General features: G+C 46.0%; 2 protein-coding genes across 6 annotated transcripts in view; one reads left to right on the top strand and one right to left on the bottom strand.

Annotated features, from left to right (window-relative positions):
* Window positions 1–5641, top strand: part of BBS4 (Bardet-Biedl syndrome 4) — a 42576-nt gene extending 36935 nt beyond the window's left edge. For all 4 annotated transcript variants that reach the window (XM_084293554.1, XM_084293555.1, XM_084293556.1 and 1 more), the window contains one exon: window positions 634–5641. In XM_084293554.1, the coding sequence (XP_084149680.1) occupies window positions 634–785 (152 nt within the window). In that variant the 3' untranslated portion in view covers window positions 786–5641. The remainder of the gene's footprint in view (window positions 1–633) is intronic.
* Window positions 5642–7277: 1636 nt separating this feature from the next.
* Window positions 7278–17015, bottom strand: ADPGK (ADP dependent glucokinase). 2 transcript variants are annotated; one of them, XM_084293558.1, is made up of 7 exons: window positions 16771–17015; window positions 14358–14583; window positions 13085–13147; window positions 12434–12554; window positions 11727–11923; window positions 11440–11538; window positions 7278–10859 (listed from the first exon to the last, which is right to left on the bottom strand). In XM_084293558.1, the coding sequence occupies exons 1-7, from the start codon at window positions 16983–16985 to the stop codon at window positions 10308–10310; spliced, it is 1473 nt and encodes a 490-aa protein (XP_084149684.1). In that variant the 5' UTR covers window positions 16986–17015; the 3' UTR covers window positions 7278–10307. The 2 variants fall into 2 exon arrangements, with proteins under 2 accessions (XP_084149684.1, XP_084149685.1); XM_084293559.1 differs by having other exon boundaries at window positions 7278–10856.
* Between the last annotated feature and the right edge of the window lie 629 nt (window positions 17016–17644).

The raw sequence follows: 17644 nt of genomic DNA, 5'->3' as shown, positions 1-17644 counted from the left end.
GGCCTCTTTCCTTGGCACCCCTGAGGACCCATTCCATTCCTCACGCATGGAATAAACTTTCCATGCATGAAAGAATTGGAGGCTGAAAAACAAAAACATACAGGAATTTGGGGCTTACCTGAAGGACTTTATCACCTATGTCAGAGGAGCTGGTTCATAACATTATCTGTTGGCCTATGTATGTACAGATACAAGTGCAGCGTGGCAGTATCCTGTTTTGATTTTATTCCGTAAGGAGCTACATTAACTGCCTGGAAACTCTTCCTGAGATTGCTAAAACTGTGAACTGAAAGCTACGCTGTGGTTTTGGTTCCAGTTTGAGTATAAACCAGCCTTAGTGGGACAATTTTCCCTTCCAAAGCACGACTTAATTCCTAAGTTCCTGCTGACTTCTCACAGCAGCCTGGCCGAATGAGACTGTGCCTCAGCTGCCTTTCAGCAGAACCCCAAGTACTGTAAGGTCTCTGGCTGAATAGCTCACAAAATAATTGAGTGCTGCTGATAAGCTAATGCTAGACAGAAGAAATCTGAGAACAAAAAATAGCTATGATTGTTTTGCATCTCCATCCTGTTTGGAGGGACAAAAGAACAGACAAAACACACAGTCGTTCTGTAATTGTGTTCTCTCCCCAGGTGCTGGAGCATCAGCTCCGCTTGCAAAGCCTCCCTCACTGCCCCTGGAACCAGAACCGAGCTCAGAACCGGGTCCTGAGGAGACCACAGCACCAACAGAGGCCGAGGAACAACGGAAAGAGAAGCGCAGGAGCCGGCAGGCAGAGGACTAGAACGGACTCTGGTCAGCATGGGCAGGTGTGGGGACATCTGCAACGCTGCCTGCTGACCTGTGGGGAAGGGGACCTGCCCTCTCCCCTGACCCACGGTGGCTTCACCCCACTGTCAGTTAGGCTAAATGCAGCTGTTTTTGGTTAATGATTTTAGCACGTGCTCTCTGCCTTGTCCCAAGGAGTAGTTGCAGCAGTCAGAAGCGGTTCCCATGTAGCTACTGTTAGCGTGGTCACACCTTACTGCAAGAGACTGGAGGATGGAGACCTGATGGGGTTGGATGTCTTCAGTGTTCATCTCTAAGTCCTCCAGAAGGGTGCTGAGGCATCCAGTAAGTTTAGAAAAGCCAGCAGTAGTGACTTAGTGTCCTGGAAAACGAGAACCCAAAGAGGATCAACCCCTTCTGGTGGCTGAACTTGTAAGCTGAGGAAGCCCTGCACAAGCCATAGTAAGGTCAGTGGTAGTGCACTTGGAGAACGGGTGAAGGCGAAACACCTCACCAGGGTGATCACAGAGCTGTGAGCCTGGCTTGGGCCTGACACAGCCTGGATCCTGGCAGGGACGTACTCGTCACTCCTGGTTTCACAAAGGCAAGACTTCCTAAATGATTTCTCAAGGCTGGGCCAAGGAGGTTGCTCAGGCAGGGAGCTGAGCTGGGAGCTCTCATTCCTTGGCAGGGCCGTGTGGTGGCCATGCAGTACACGAGCGCACCCTTTCTGTAGTGGTGACAGCTGCGTGGCAAAGCCGAGCTGGTTGGTCTTGAGGCAGTCGTTCTGTTAACGTGGCAGCCCGGTGGCAGCACGAGTGTCAGCCAGCTGAGCCACCTCCTTTAGGACCATGGTCCCATTCCGATGCCAAGATCACTCTGTGTATTTCTTGAATCCAACAGGAGAAAATCTATTTTAAAGCATGTGTGGTAGCTAACAACAGCCAAAGAAAACTGCAGAGCTGGGTGAGAGCAAGGCAGGTGCTCAGGGGCCAGCTATTCTGGAAGCAGGCTAGCTGCAGCAGCACAAAAGTCTGCCAGAACCAAATTCCTAATTGTTTGCCGAGAAACAGGGTGAATGAGCCTCAGTGAAGCTCTGTGCTCATGTGATTGGAGTTCTTCCTTTAGAATTAGCGTTGCCCAGCATGGGGGAAAGATTGGTTTGCAGGAAAAAAAGATCCTTTCTGAAAAGGCTTGCCATGGTCAGCTTCAACACTAAATTTAAATTGTTTTAGTGTGACAGCAGCTGTGCTCTGAATAACTCAGTTATGCCTTCCTTATAGGAGCATTCAGGAGAAATCATTTCTGCTAGGTTCCAGAAGGCAAAGCAGCCTCTTGGTGAGCGGAGCAAGGAATTTTAATGCCCATGTGATACTTGAGATGCTTTGAAAGTGTTTTTATCCTTGAACAGAAAAACCTTAGCCTTCCTTTCTCTGCTCCTGTCAGTTTTTTTGCCCCTGGAATTTATCTAGAGCTTGGTACAGGTCCTCAAAGCAACTGGTTTGGGGAGTTAAGGCAGGACCACCATGCTTTACATAAAGAACCAGTAACTGGATTAAGTACATCTGCTTTTTCTTCTTCTTCCCCATCAGTGTGCAGAGAAGTGCACAGAGCTGATGTTGCTGTGGGACTTCTGATCCGAGTTCTCTAAGCAGGATGTCTAGCACTTGCCCAAAGCAGCTGAAGCTTCAGGCTCAGCCTATTTGCTGTTTGGGCTGCTGAGCTTCTTAAAATATATTCCTGCTTTTTGTTCTGCACCGCTGCATTCTATCGCTCCGTAATCAACAAGTCTGATAGGGCAAGGTTAGTAATGGAAACTTCTCTGCAGCAACTTGTAGCAGCAGCCTGAGGAAGGCTCTGGGTGCATTAATATCCTTCAGCGGTGCTTTCTGGTTAGCTGCTATTATCCAGAGTGACGTTAATGTATCTTTAGAGTGCAGCTGGGAACTGAAGTGCTATCCTGCTCCCCAGGGGCCACTAAAAGAGTAGGAACCCTTCACTTTCTCTCTTTTGATTGCCAAAATCGCTGGCTTATCTCAAATGTGGCTTTTTCCACCTCTCCTCTATGGGCTGGTTTTGAATTGGTGCAGCCCTGGGGTAGCACCGTGGTGAGGTGTTCATCGTGCTGAAGAAATCACAGGTTCTTCTGTGGAGTGCTGGAGAATTTAAACAAACCAGACAAGAAGCAGCATAAACCAGGTACAGTGCAGTGATTTTATTCACATTAAACTTTTTACACTGAAAGTTACTGCAGCATAACCGTAGCTGTGAAGAAGTTAAGATCACAGAGCAAGGGTAGGCAGGGTGTGGAAACTTTATCTCACCCCAGAACTCTAGTTCAAGACGTTTTTTTCCTGTGGCAATTGCTCATTGTAATCATTTGGTCTTACCATGAGGGCTCGCAAGCTGTGGAAATTTCAGTGACCTGAACACAGCACTTACAGGCACGCGCTCACCAGCACTGCTGATAGCAGAAGGTTTTCCCTCCAGCTGCTCGATCCCCTTGTTTTCATGTCACCAGTTGCTTTCCCCTGCCTTCTGCCAGTTGTACACGGGTTAAGTTAACTTCAGGACTGCAGCATCACGAAACCAACCGGCTACGTGCAACAGTCCTTGGCCCACAGGTGCTGTGGGAACCAGAAGGGCCAAGCAAGAATCGGAGCAGGTTCTTTTCTCACCCAGTCCCACTGGTGCAACCTGTTAGCTTCTGGGCTGCTTTTTAGGGTAATTGTTACGTGTCACTACTGAGGGGGTGCTGCATGGGGAGGTGCTGTCAAGGTATTTAAAATACACCTTCTGGTAAAAAGCTTACGCAGATGATTAACTCTCCTTCTGTGAAAATAAAAGGTAGCACCTTGTTCTTTCCAGATTTCAGCAAAGCAGAAGGGAGCTTCACATCTAAGGAAGTGTTTTTAAATCTGCAATTACAGTTGGATAATAAATAAAACTGCAGTTCCTTGTCCCGTCTCCTCTCCTCCTCCTGGGTACTGTGATGACAGCATTTGCATGCCGTAAATTTGCAGTATCTTTATGGAGAGTTTTTTTATGCTATCTAATGATGAGAATGAAGCTGGACTGTTCTTTCAACTGAAATTAAGCAAGGGAGTTTTCAGCAGGACTGTACAAAGTCATTTAGGGATTTTGGAAATCACACCTTATGTTCCAAAACCTGCTTCTGGCATCAACCATAATTCTAATTTTCTGTTTTTTCCCCCTGTAATTGAAAACTTAAGATGGAAAGTAATAATGAGCTTAATTTCTAGGGAAGCAGAAACCACCTGCTTTAGGACATTCTGTTTCCCTTCTCAGGAAAAAAAAAAGTGTTACAATTAACCAGGTTAAATCAAACTGCTTACAAGGTAGACTGCAGACTGACTTCGTGACAGGAACGAATCTAGAAGACAGTTAAAAAATAAAAGCCTGGACAGCAAGATCTTGTTTCAGCCAGGAATAATTATCTACCCATCCAGCAACTTGCATTAAACCCAAATAACTCTGATTCTGAAATCCCTGAGACAACTGGATGCTGGCTGATGCGCTGTTACCATGTACTTGCTGGGTTCCTGTATGCCCTCGTTTGCCCAGTTGTGGTCACTGACAGACAATAATGGCAAGAGCCTGGGTCCTACTCGTCCTGTTCTTGCATAAAACACCTGAAATTTAGACTTCACTGTTGGGAAGTGGCAAAATCTTTTCTACAGAAGCAGACAAACCTCAGGGGAATGAAGAAAAATGAGCCTTATTAAAATAATAAGCTCCACACCTATATACGCTACAAGAAAGCATATAGTATTACAAGTACTTCATCTGTCAAGACTGGTTTCTGTAACAGAAAACAGCTGTGCTACAAGGAAAGCTGTACCACTCTCTCAAACTAAACTGCACACAAAAAAATCAGTGTTTTCTGCAGGGGTTCTTAATGAGAGATGCAGGTGAGATTTGAATCCAGTTTTAACCAGGCTGCACTGTACAAGGAGCAGCTTTCCTGAGACATTCACAGGTGAGGTTTTCAGGATTTTGTTGTTGTTTCTTCCACTTGCATTTTAATGAGATTATTCACCCTTAGCTGCCAGTATTTGTGTTCTTCAGCTGCTATGAGTTCAGCAAAGGCTGATACCAGGTTCAGTTTTCAAAGCGACAGGGAGCCGTTTGGAACCTCCATCTTTCCCAGCTTCTGGCACAGGAGGGAGTGGCTGTGCCTGCTATTTCCACCCTGCGTTTTTTCCCCTTGCTGAAAGGGCATCCTACCACAAGTCTGGATCGATAACTCCCTGAGAATTCAGTTTGGTCAGGGCGTAGGATCCACCTGAGATTATTATGCAAGAAACTGCTCCATCTGCTGTGGAACAGAGCTTCATCTGGCATCTGAACAGACAGGAGAGCAGTCACTCCCGGGTCTACAACAGTTTGGCTAAAGAGCTCATCACTCGGTGCTGAGGAAAACAGGCCTGAGGGCTGAGAGCAGACCAGGGGGTAAAGAGAACGCATTGCAAATAGGTTTGCTCTGCCTCTTAGCAGCCAAATTTTAAAAACAAAGAGCAAAGACAAACTTCAGCATTCCCATTTCTCTGATATCCTCATCACTGCCTGAATGTGGAACGTGAGGTGGTAGTTGTTGTGGCTTCTGCTGTAGCTGGTTTTAACCAATGAGTCTATAGACATGTATTTATTTATTTTCCCTCAAAATGAAACTACTACTTTGCTGTGATCACAGGTTTAAAACCTAACTGTATGCTTTTACCAAAACACAAATTGCACTGGAGAACAGCACAATTAATATGGGTTGAAACGTTCACTTTTAATGCAGAACATAACAACCCAACTAATGCTATAAAAATGTAAATTTGGTATTTCCTCTGTTTTTATACTGTTCTTTCAAATGTACTCATCAACTCGATGAGTTTCCTTACACCAGAAATAGTAACGCACATGGTGTGACAGGAATGCTTGCCGGGACTGCTCCAGAACAGCTTGCTCTGAGCACGTGTACCCGCAGCCAGTGCTGAGTACCCGTGCAGGCAGCATAGCTGCTCACTAGTCCACTCCATCAGCTTCTACCTAGCTGCAAGCTCCAGCATGGAGCCCAACAGCATGATGTCTGAAGAGCTTTTGGGGTACCTGCAATGCTGTATGTGCCCTTGGACCCTTCTCACAGAAGCTGTTCCCCGGTTTTCCTTTTCAGTTCTCAGAGCGTGGCTGGGAAGATCACCCTGCTGTGGCACATCGTTCCTGGTGATTCAGTCCAGGATTAAGAGAGTAAGAAAAAAAGCCAGCCACCAGCAGCACCAGCAGACTTCACAGCTTAAGATCTTTTATTTCTGTTGTTGTTGTTGGGAGGTGGCTACAAAAAGCCTTAGACTAGCCTGTCTTGAAACAGATATGGGCAGAAAATACCTGATGGCAAAGACCTACACACTGCTGGCATTGTCCATTAGGCTCTGGAGGCAGATCTGTCCCTGCTGCTGTCCAAGCCTGGGATTCCAGTAGCTGAGAAGTGGAGCCAGGCTCTACAGGAAGCTCTAACCGTATTCGGGCAGCTGATGCGGACTTTGCTAGAGACAAGGCATAAAAGCTAAGGAAGAAAATGTCACTATCATTTCTGTAAGAGGAACTCACACAAAAGAGCAAATGTAACCAGATCTTACATAGCACAACAGGGGATAACCAAGAAACACAAAAGCAAAGAAAATCAAGTAATTCCTTAGCAGTGCTGTGAAACACCAAAGAGCATTTAAACTGGAAAGAGTGGGGTTTGGGATAGGCTCTTCCTTGGCCAGGGAGCAACCACGTGGCACCATGGGCACAGTGGAGAAGCAATGTCCCTGCTGAGGGATGTTGAACCTTCCTGAGCTTCATGCACCTCAGCTAACCTGCCACCTGGTTAGCTGAGGTGCATGGAGGCAACGTCATGGAACATGCCGGCACCTTCCATTTGAAGGAAGATGGGAACCACTGCTTGGTTTTGGTCAAGGGTAAGTGAAAGAAAAAAGAACAAAAAACAAAATCACTAATGGCTGCACTGGCTACAGGCACTCAGAGGTGGAAATACCAACACACACCAGTTCTATCAGTTGGAGAGCCACCGACTTACTGCCACAGTGATGAGCTCATGTATTGCATCTTCAGCAAACTATGTGCAAATAAACATTTCCAGTGCATTTCCAAAGGAAACCCTTCTGCTGGGGAGTACAAGGCTAGCTGAGGTTTGAGTCAGCCATCACTGGATTTCAAGGTATGAGGAGGGCATGAGAACAGAAAGAGAGGGTAAGGGGGCATCCTTTCAAGACTGGTTTTAACACTTGGGTATTATTGCAACTTTTCTGATTTTTCAGTAATCAAGTAAGTAAATTTGTGGATAATCTCTTGCCTACCAAGGACTTTTGGATTTTACAAGAAAAAACAACCACACGTATGCATAGATCACAGGACCCCTTTCTAAGCATTAAGTACTCATAAGAAAACAGGACACATGGTTTTAAGATGTGCTCCAGCTGTTTTTCATGGGGAAAAAAAAATACAAAAACCAAACCCCAGGAACTAAAAGCAACAGTACTGCAATGGGGATAGTAAAAATAGCAGCCTGGGGGACAAGTTCCAACCCCCCAGTGAAAGGTATTTCACTATTTTTTTCTGTAAAAAAAAATTAAAAAAAAAAAAAACAAACAAAAAAACTAAAAAACCACTGTCTATTTCCATTTCTGTTTTTCAGCAAGATCTGTTCAAGCAGCTTTCTTTTGTAGTCTCTGTTGCTGCTGTGCAGAGATGTGGGACAAACAGGTTTCAGGAATCTGCAAGCCTTGCTGCAATTAAGTTTGGGAGGCAGAGGGAAGTTAAGCAGATCAAATTCACAGCATGTGAAACGTGACGCGTAGACAGGCTGCCATTCGATTCAGTTTTATTATCATATAGATTGTTTCAAAACTTGATCAGGGATAGCAAGGGCCTATCTGATTAACGGGTCACACTTGTTACAAATCTGGTGACCAGGCGAGCTGGCAGCGAGATGCCTGATCAAAGCAGATACTCGGGCAGAGCTGCAGCCTTGCCAGGCTCGCAGCACAACAACCGCAGGCCAAAGGCGAGGCACAAACGGTACCTGCTGAGAAGGAACAGAGCAACAGGAGGAAGTTCAGAGGCATTGCTTCATGGTTAGGTTTTTTAGGCCCCGATGAATTCTTAAGCAATAACTGCCTTTTTCATACTTACTTACAGCAGTTATTTATTCAAATTAGTTTTTAAAAAGAGACTGGATTTAAGCCTGTAACACTCATTTTAGTGTAAGCATGCCTTACCCTTGGGACAAGTTCTGGTGGCGCAGTTACCTGATTTTAAATGGCCAAAAGACAATCACAGCCCAACTGGCCTCGTATCTCAGCAAATGCTTTTGGAAGAGAGAAGGGAAACAGAGCAGCAGGACCACTGCTCATGACAGCTTGTGTGTATTTAGTTTTGTTTCGTTTCCAACCCGAGAATCCACACAGCTTGGCCCGACGTCAGGAAAGTGGGACCTATCGTAAGCAAAGGATTACTTCTCCAGCTGGCAGGATGCGTGGCCACTGGTGGTCCCAGCGGTGTTGTACCAGAAGGCTCTGATCAAAGGTTGCAAATAACCCCGCTAATGGCCTCAGACCTTTTAGATGGCTGAAAGGAGAAAATTTTTATTTGTTTTTTCTGTAGGAAGACTAAACCTTAACTCTAAGTTCCATGCTACAATTTATAAATTAAAACAAAACAAAGCACCAACAAAGAATAGAAAGCCTTTCAGTCTTAAGAAGATCCTGCATTGCGATAAATACTGAGACTTGGTGGAAGACCAGGATGGGATAAGCTACAGGAAAGCACAGCGCTGCCTGTATTTCTCCTCTGGTGCAACACTTAAGACTTTCCTCAGAGGGAAAGGAGAAGTTTGACAGACAGCATTTTGTGTTGAGTCAGTACAAGTTACAACAGCTGTCAATTTTTATCCTTACAGAGCATTCACAATGGCGTTTTCCACCAGGAGAACATCACTGACGGCAATGTGACAGCCCTGCTGAAAGAGATCAGGCCAGCCTAATGGGTAGTGTTCTCTCCTCCCCACTGCTGAGATGCAAAGGCTGACCAAAAGTGCCCCCCTACAAATTCTGGTACAGTGCAGACTTGCATAGACACGCTGATTGCATTTAATTCAGTTACACTGAAAAAAAAAAAAAAAAAAAAAAAAAGTATCTGATTGCTATGGGAATGGGCTTGAAGATCCTGGAAATGGACAGAGACAAAACCATGCTGGAAAAGAGACAAAAGAACACTGGTGCTGTGCAATCAATGGTGTGCTGCTACCTAGAGGTAAAAAATACATAAACGAAGTATTTAACAAGCTTTCTAAACTAGCAAGGCAATGATAGTAGATGATTTGACTCCTCTGTTTTTATTTTCAAAGGCTGCCCACAGCAAAGACAGCCTAGTGATCTAGTCACAGTAAATAAAAAGCTCCTCACATCTGTCTTACCTGTTGCAGCATTTGAGCCTCCAGAGCTCCAGAGGGCCCTTCCCTAATAATTTAACCCTTCTGAACAGAAGGCAGGGAGATGAAAGATTGCACATCAGTTCTCAAACAAAACAAAAGAAAAAGTCTCTATCACTCAATAGCTTTTCTGTCAGCTGGAAAATACCAGATATAAGCACCTGCCATTAGCAAAGAAAGCAAGCTGTGAGCCGCTCTGGCTGAAACCCTTGGCATGTAGTGGTCAGCAGACACAGGGAACGTTTTGTGATTTACCTGGCAATAAAATAAAGCTGTGTTCCCAAATAAAAACCCTGACTATCTTCACTTTTAGTTGCCCCCAAACTAAATGCAGGCAACTAGGACTCAGTTGAATACCAATAATCACAGAGACAAGTGACCCAAAATCACCTACGCTGCCTTGAGTCTGGTTTCCTCTGTGCACATGGGGAGGAGGTACAGCGTGCGTCACATTTCAGGGCTGCGGCTCCCTCCAGCTCGAGGGGCGCTGAGGTTGAGAGGTAATTTTGTCAGTAATAGATTTCATCATCGCACCAAGCAAACGCAAGGTTTGCTCTTGCCATGTAGCAATGTGCTGAGAGGAGATAATGCAAGAGCCTTTTATTTTTACTTTATCAGAAGCAAGGCAGGGCCAAGCACTGCTGTGCTCAGCCTGGGATCCACACACACAAAATTCTCCTGGCTGTTGCACTTTCCAGCACTAACAGACAAGACCCACAGAGCAAACCTACTCCAGACAGGGATTTTGGCATTTGTTTCCCTCCCCACATGCTTAAGACAAAGAAAAGCCAATTTTCACATTAAATACTAAAACCTCTGCACTTCAACGTGAAATGTTTTAGTTGCTGCAAAGTGACTGGAATGTATCTGACAGTTTATACCTGGAATTATTCTTTGGCTCTTTTACAGTTATGTCCAGAAAACATAGCATACCCTGATTCTGTTCCTATATCACCGCTGCCTGAAATCCTAATGAGAAGAACATGGTTCCTCAGACACCATACAGTACTGGAGACAAAGGGGGGCCCTGGTCTCCTACTGAGGATACACTTCTGAATATAGCAGTCCTTCAGCTGAAATAGCATCCCCGAGTCCCACGGTCCGGACAGGATCCTTACACACCAAAACGGGCGTGAAGTGGAATGAGATGCCTTCTCTGTGCCAATGCACTACTGGCTCATCTGGATTTAAGGATATTTTGGAAGGTGCCTCTATCTGGGAGGTCACAAACTCCAGAGGAGCCTTCAGAAAGACTTTGCTGGTGTCGATGGTTTCGGTCGCGCAGGCCTGAGCCCCTGCAGCTCTAGCTCCAGCAGCCACAGCAGCAACCTGGTTGCCCCAGAACCCGTCCACCGTGGCAAGGATGTGGTAGGCCAGGGTGTGGAAGTGGATGCGTGTGAGATCAGAGGCCCGGTCCGTGGTCTTCCCGTGCTCCTTCAGGACCCAGAAGAGGATGTCACTGACTACGCCCACATCGGGGATGCCGTTCCAGGAAGCAAGGGAGGCGTGGGGACCAGAGGCCGACTGCGTGAGGAAGAGCAGCTCCTGCTCGTTCAGCCCGATGGAGTTCACCAGGGGAAAGACCTGCTAACAGGAGCAAGAGTTCTTCCTTCAGAGACAGGTCAGACTTCTGGGTTCTCCTTCACGGTACTGTTTTTACCAAAGTGCATCACAGCCTGCTGGCTATTTCTGAAATTCTTTTTCTAGAGGTGCACTTTGACATGAAAGAGCAACAGAACATCACATCCACATGTAACATAATGCTGGGATTAGAGCTGTGTCAACTTAAACATTGGGATTTGCAGGAAAGAAATACTGCAAAAACCCTGAACTGATGATCAACCAAAAGCTTTTTAAGATACCTCCTTTATGAAACCTCAGTCAAACCTTTCTAAAAGGAATACCCTCTGTGAGCTAAAGAAAACAAATCTGGCCTCTGCTAGGCCATGAGTCATTGCAGTTCTCTGCTGCTCAGAGGAGACTGGTAAGCTCAGTAAAGCTCAGTAAATCTGTTCAGAATGCATCAGCAGACATTAAATCCATGTTTTCAATTTTAATAATGATAAACCTCATTTTATTTTTTTTTATTTCTATATTATCTATCAGTCTGCGCATTGTGATACTAAAGAAAAGGAAACTGATGAAAAGAGCACGTCCTTTTTGTTACCTGATGCACAATGTTGCTCATAAAATCCTGGTCAGTCATACTGGCCAACTCCAGGTGTATCGGAATGTCAGTAGGGATGTCAGAGATGGAGGCCACAGCCTGCAGGGGTAGAGGAAAAGGTGAAAAACAACACCTAAAACGTGTTTTAAAAGAAACAGAAGGAACAAAGGTGTGCATACTGTGGGAGACAGGAAGATGCACCTTATTACAAGTTCAAGCCTGGGAAGCTCGGAGTTTGCTATGGAGCATTTGTTGGGATGGAAATGGAGGAGATCTAAGTATCTTACCTCCATTAGTCGTCTGTGTCGCATCTCCTTGCTCTGGCCTTCCATCATGTGAAGTCCTGAGAGCACCACAAGATCTGGCTGAAATTCATCCAAGCTGGACACGAACACTTCCAGCATATTTAAGGCGCCGTTTGATAGGTCGTGGGAGAAGATAAAGCGGTTGGCATTGGGCGCTTTCACCTGTCCCCACTCTTCACCTAGGGCAAAGCAAAGAGGAGCAAACCAACTCAGAAGAGAAGCAAATCAAACCACCTACCTACAGATTATTTTGGGATATCCTGCTGGAATCTGAAGGCATGGTTTCATACCATGACTGCACCCAATTAACAGCTATTGGCAGCAGAATTATACCCTCAGGTCTGCTTAGGATATATACCACAAAACAAAAAGTATACCTGGTTTTTATAGGCCACAGTGTACAAGAATACAGAACCAAGAGGATGGCAGCACAGCAGCATAAGTCAGTATTTACAGTAACTGCATTACAAAGGAATGAAGTTTCAAAGGAGTTTAAGATGTTTGCTCACCTACCACAGCTCCCTGCAGCGCACAGAATTACCAGATTAGCCCAGTGACAGCTGCCAGTACTGATAACTTACACGGTCCTTTTAACCAATTCAAAAAAAAAAAAAAAGGAAAACTGTAAACCCAGGAATCTCTTAGTGATGATCAGGGTTCCATCCAACATTCAGCCTTTGGTACGGTACCTGCTTGATACTCCAAGATGAGATGGAATTCATCTCTTTCCTGCATGGATTCAGGTGGCACAACCACATTGTCATCAAGCAGTTCGTGGAGCTTGGGACCAACTGGGCCACAAAGGAGGATCTAGAAAACAATGAAAACAATCAAGGATCCCCTGCCATGTCCCCTGCCAGCATTTCAGTGCATTGAAGTAGCCATCTCATTTTGTGTAAAGCCATTCTATGCATGCATTAGTCCCGCATTTCATCTCTTCCCAGTAGTTTCTGATGAGCAAGATAGTTCTCATACAGGAAAATGTATTTCCTTTCAGGATTTGTTATGCACGGTACAGAAATACATAAGCCATCACAGCTTTAGAACCAAACTCTCTTCACTCTTGCAAGCTCACTGGAAGATGGAGGACCTTACACTAGTCTATATCCAACGATTTGGCCTCCACATGACCATGTGAAAAGAAGAAGCCACTTTTATTAAATTAGCAAAAATTAAAAGGATCAGCACAGCACAGGGATCCATATTTGTTTTATTGGAAAGAAGGTTAAGACAGCAGCCAGTAACTCCAAGGGAGCAATAAGCTGTAAACCATTACCTAAAGAACAGATTTGAGACTCCTTAAAGCCGAGTGAATAGCGTATAACTTTTGACACACCTACCTTCAGGTCTGGATTTGCTGCAAGCTTCTGACCAATGAGAGCAGCGTTTCCTCCTACGTAAAGCTGTAAAACAGATCGAGGCAGGTATGGGCATTCCCTTGCTTTGATAGCTTTACACGTGCTTAGTCCTTAGTACAGGCTTCAGATTTTAGCTTCTAGAAAGGTTCCAGGATTAGAGAATTTAGGAAAGCTTAGTGGGGACGGAGGTAAAACAATTTTACAATTCACTGTGAGATGCCAACAACTTAAGTGTTCTCTTCTTAAAGTCTAAATATTGCCTTTAGGTAACTGACAGCCCTGTGCAAATCAACTGATTTTTAACACTCCCTCCTACTTCAGTGCAGATTTTCTGCACTGGCAATTGGTAATTTTTTTTTTTTTTTTTTTTTAAATCAACAGGCAGACAAGCAGTCATTCGAAAACTACAGTATTTCAGGGTTAAACCTGCCATCTATGCCCACACAAAGCGAGCAGAACTGTGAAAGTTTCTTTAGGTAAGAAAGGTCGAACTTTCAAGTAAGAAAACACCTACGTGAGCTCTGAAACTAAAGAACATAGATCTGTCACGAGGACCACAGGTGCCAAGAGGTGACAGAAAACAAGCTGTAGAAAGATACAGCTGATAACCAAGTGATGCCAGAAAGCCCATGTAGCGAACATCGAGAAATAGACCAACATGCAGAAGTCCTGACCAATAAAAGGCCAGATTTTCAAAAGCAGCTGGCAAACTGCATATAAGGCAGCATTAAATAGTCTGTAGAAATTAGCTGTCAAGCAGATATGCAGCTAGATTCAGAAGACCCAGCATAAATTAGAGCAACAGGACTTTGCTTTTGGAAAGTGAAGCTTCAGGAAAATCACTGAGTTTTTTTCATCATCCCTACTTCTAGAGAGAATTTAAACCCTGCATTAAGGTCCTAGAGCTGATCAGCATGTTTGCAACTTCTCATGTGTGGATTTTTTCCTTACTTCCTGTCTCACTACAACATGTTAGAGCCTCTTTTACAGCATCAATCCCATCTGGCTCCCATGAAACATGAAAATGTCTTTAGTACTATCCTGCAGAGGTAATCTTGGGCTGGTATTTCAGTTTGGAAAAGGCAAGCAAGGGACAGACCATTCAAAACCCTTCAGTTTGGGACAGGTGCAGAGTTCTGTCCTCTGTTTTTTCCTAAACGATTAGGGCTCTCACTAGACAGAGAACAAAAGTCACCATCAATGCAGAATATAAGAACCATACTTCTCAAAACCTGTCTTCCCGTGGAGGACATACCTGGGCACCTGGGTACTCCGAGGCTGTCCGTGCTATGTGATGGAAAGACTCCGCATCGCTGAAGAAGCGCTCAGCAGCTGCCCCTTTCTCCATGAAGTGCACAAATGCTTCCCTCAGGTCCTGCTGGGAGGTCAGGACAGCGTGGTTTTTTCCATCCCCAGGTTCGAGACCAAGTGCCTCCAGCAACTTCACACCAGACAGAACCACGTCCACGCAGGCGTTGACACTGAAAGAGAGAAGGAAAATGCACTGCAGGGAAAGCCAGCGTACGAGCGTACGTTAGGGCGCCTGGGAGACAATACAATGACTTCACTTCCCAGCCAGTGATGTTTGCTGTTAAATCTGGGCAGCCCTCAGGAAAAACAACCAAGTTAAAAAACAAACAAAACAAAACAGAAAAAAACATGGGGATATGAATTTTCTAAATTTTTACTAAAGTGCTCTCTCTTTATTGTGCTCCATCACAGCACTGAAGGGTTGGATTTTTAACATTCTGCTAAACTAAAACAAAGTGTAAGTTGTTCGTGTTCAAAGGTGGTTGTAAATGTTGTTACATTTTGCACTTTGTTTGCTGTTTAGGCTTGCTCAAAAAAGAGCACACACCATAATAATAGCATTTTTAACTTTTAATTCTTAAAATAAAGAAGCTTTTATTGTTCTAGTTCTGGTTTAAAACCTGCAGGCAATTCAAAACTGTTAAAACTGAAAGTATTTCAGCCCACTAGATCAGCCTCTTGAGTTTCAACTATTGCTAATAAAAAGCAAAAGCACATACACAAACACCCTGTACCTGGAGTGATTCTGTTTACAAGAAGTCAAGAGAGCCACTTTTCAGTCAAAACATTCGAAGACTGCAGTTTGAAAAGAACCATCCCCAGTTTCCAGGAGTGGCATGTCTCCTTCTCTCAAATGGCGAAGCAGGAGAAAAATCCAGCACCACTTGGGAAGTTACAAGAACCATTTTGGCAGATCCAGCCTTAAGTGACATCAGACCTGCTGCTCAAACCTTCGTTTTATAAACTTTTTATAAATTACAGCAATTTAAACACAGCGGAGCCCAAGTCAGAGCAGAGAACAGGACAGTTTCTGCGCTGGAACCAGGCCTGCAGGAAACATCTTACATGCTCTACTGATGTATTTTAGGGGAAGTTTATGAGTGCTTGCCTTCATTCCTATTCCTTGGTTTCAGAGAGACAGTAATATAAACAAAATATTTACTGAGATCACATGAACAATTGCTATAGCATGTTCTGGAACTGCTCTAAGGGCATTTGCTGTTCCTCTGCCCCATGCTTCCATGACAGTGATCCAAACAACCTATAAAGCTTTCCCAGGATCTTCAGCTTGCTCTGCATCTGTCCACAACACTCCAAATACCAATGTCAGCTTGAACCGCACGGCCTTTCCTCCTCATCAGTGACCTTTCATGCATGACTTGGGCTGCAACACATGAAGTGTGCATCACACTGAATAAAGGACATTAAAAACCTCAAGGGTTTTCAGTGCACTTTTAATGCAGCTCCTGTTTGATTGGAAATCCGCTGCACTGTGCATCACATACTAAGGGAGAAAAATCCCCTTGCACAGCAGACAAAAAAAAAGAAAGAAACAATAATTTTCAACAGCATTTTAGCCACAACCTCACTGCAGCAAAAGGGCAGCAATCTTATGTTTTAATGAATCATTAAAGATGCAAAGGGACAGAAAGCAAGTCACGGCTCTTTCAAGTGAGACCCTTCTAATCATCCTCCAGCTGTCTTTCTTCTCCCTCCCTGCCACTCCTCTGCTAACACACTTCTTGCTTTTAATAATCTGCCCTAACAGCAGGGAGATGCTACTAATGAACTTATTTTGCTGTGGAACATTGAGGCCCTGGGCCTTTGGGTTGTGTATCTATTATGTGTATCTAGCTATTTCTATGTACTGAGTCCCTTTAAAGCAAAGAAGAAAGGACTAAGCTGAAGATAACCGTCTCTTTTCCAGTGAGGGCATGGCATAAGACTAAAGGGGACACTAGAAATGTTCTGTATTCAGGGGAGAAAGTTTGCATCGACCATAATGCACGAGCAAGGCTCCAGCTGATCCCACAGCAGCTACGCAGCCATTACACTCAATACCTTTTTGCAACACTCGGAGGTCAAACCTTGCATCACAGTCAAGTTATCCCATCACATCCTTTTATTTACGACAAAGTGAGTCAAGCGCTATATATATAACACCGAGATTCATGGCTACGCTTAAACCCAGCTTTGAAGACCCGCCTGATATTCCTGAACTTTCCCCTCACCCTCTTTGCAGCTTAAAAAGAGAGAGAGGCCGTTGGGTTTCCCCACAGGCACCCTCCCACTCGCTCCTCGCCCTTCCCTCTCCCGTTTTTCCCCTCGGTGCCCCCCCTCACACGTCCCTGACCTACCCGACGGCGACGCGCGCCCAGCCCCGCGCCGGGCGGACGATGGCCGCCTGCCAGGCCGCCACCATGCGGCTCTCGAGGGAGCCGGCCCGGCGCAGCCCCCCCAGCAGCGAGGCGGGGAGCAGCCGCAGGGCCGAGGGGGGCAGCTGGGGGCCCAGCAGGCACAGGTAGCCCAGCGCCAGGGCCAGCAGCCCCACGCACAGCGCCCGCCGCCACATCGCGGCCGCCCCCGCCGCCACGTCTGAGGGGAAGGCGGGCGGGCGGGCAGGCGGGCGGCCGCCCCTCCTTACGCCGCCTCCGTAGCGCCCCGCCTCCGCCCGGCGCCGGCTGCCGTAAAGCCGCTTCGGGAATCGAGGCGGGCCTCACGCCGAGTGCGCAGCCTCTCTTAACGTTGCGCATTCTGCGTACCTCCGGTAGAGCGCTGCGGCGTGGCGGGCGTAGCTGAGCTACGGGAATAGGGCCGGGGGAGCGGTAGCGTGGCGGCGCTTCGTGAGGGGAAATGGCGGGCGTGGGCGGCCCTCGGCCGCCTCAGGGCGCCTCAGAGCTGTCTGCGGCCTCCAAGGCTTCTCTGCCCGGCCCCGAGGAGCCTGGCCTCGGTCCCTCAGGTCAGCGGGGAGCAAGCAGTGTGGTGTGGAGAACGGGGAGCCTGTGCCCCTTTCTCTCAGTGCCTTCCTAGCACCTGTGTAGCCCCATGCTCTATGTTTCAGCTCTTCATGTTCATCAACCTTTGTCTCAGCAGCGCAGCTTCTGCTCTCAGCCTCTTTTGTGCCTTCCCCAGGTTGAGTTACTTCAGGTCTGTGCCCACGTTCCTGTGAGGCAGCCTGTGCTGGGTTTAGCAGGGAGCAGTGGGAGGACATCCTTTTGTCTGCTGCAGCCC

This window comes from Netta rufina, assembly GCF_964035555.1.
Source record: "Netta rufina genome assembly, chromosome: 11".
NCBI classification, from domain to species: domain Eukaryota; kingdom Metazoa; phylum Chordata; class Aves; order Anseriformes; family Anatidae; genus Netta; species Netta rufina.
The sequence above is the reverse complement of the archived record's forward strand: the minus strand, read 5'-3'. Positions and strand labels throughout refer to the sequence as shown.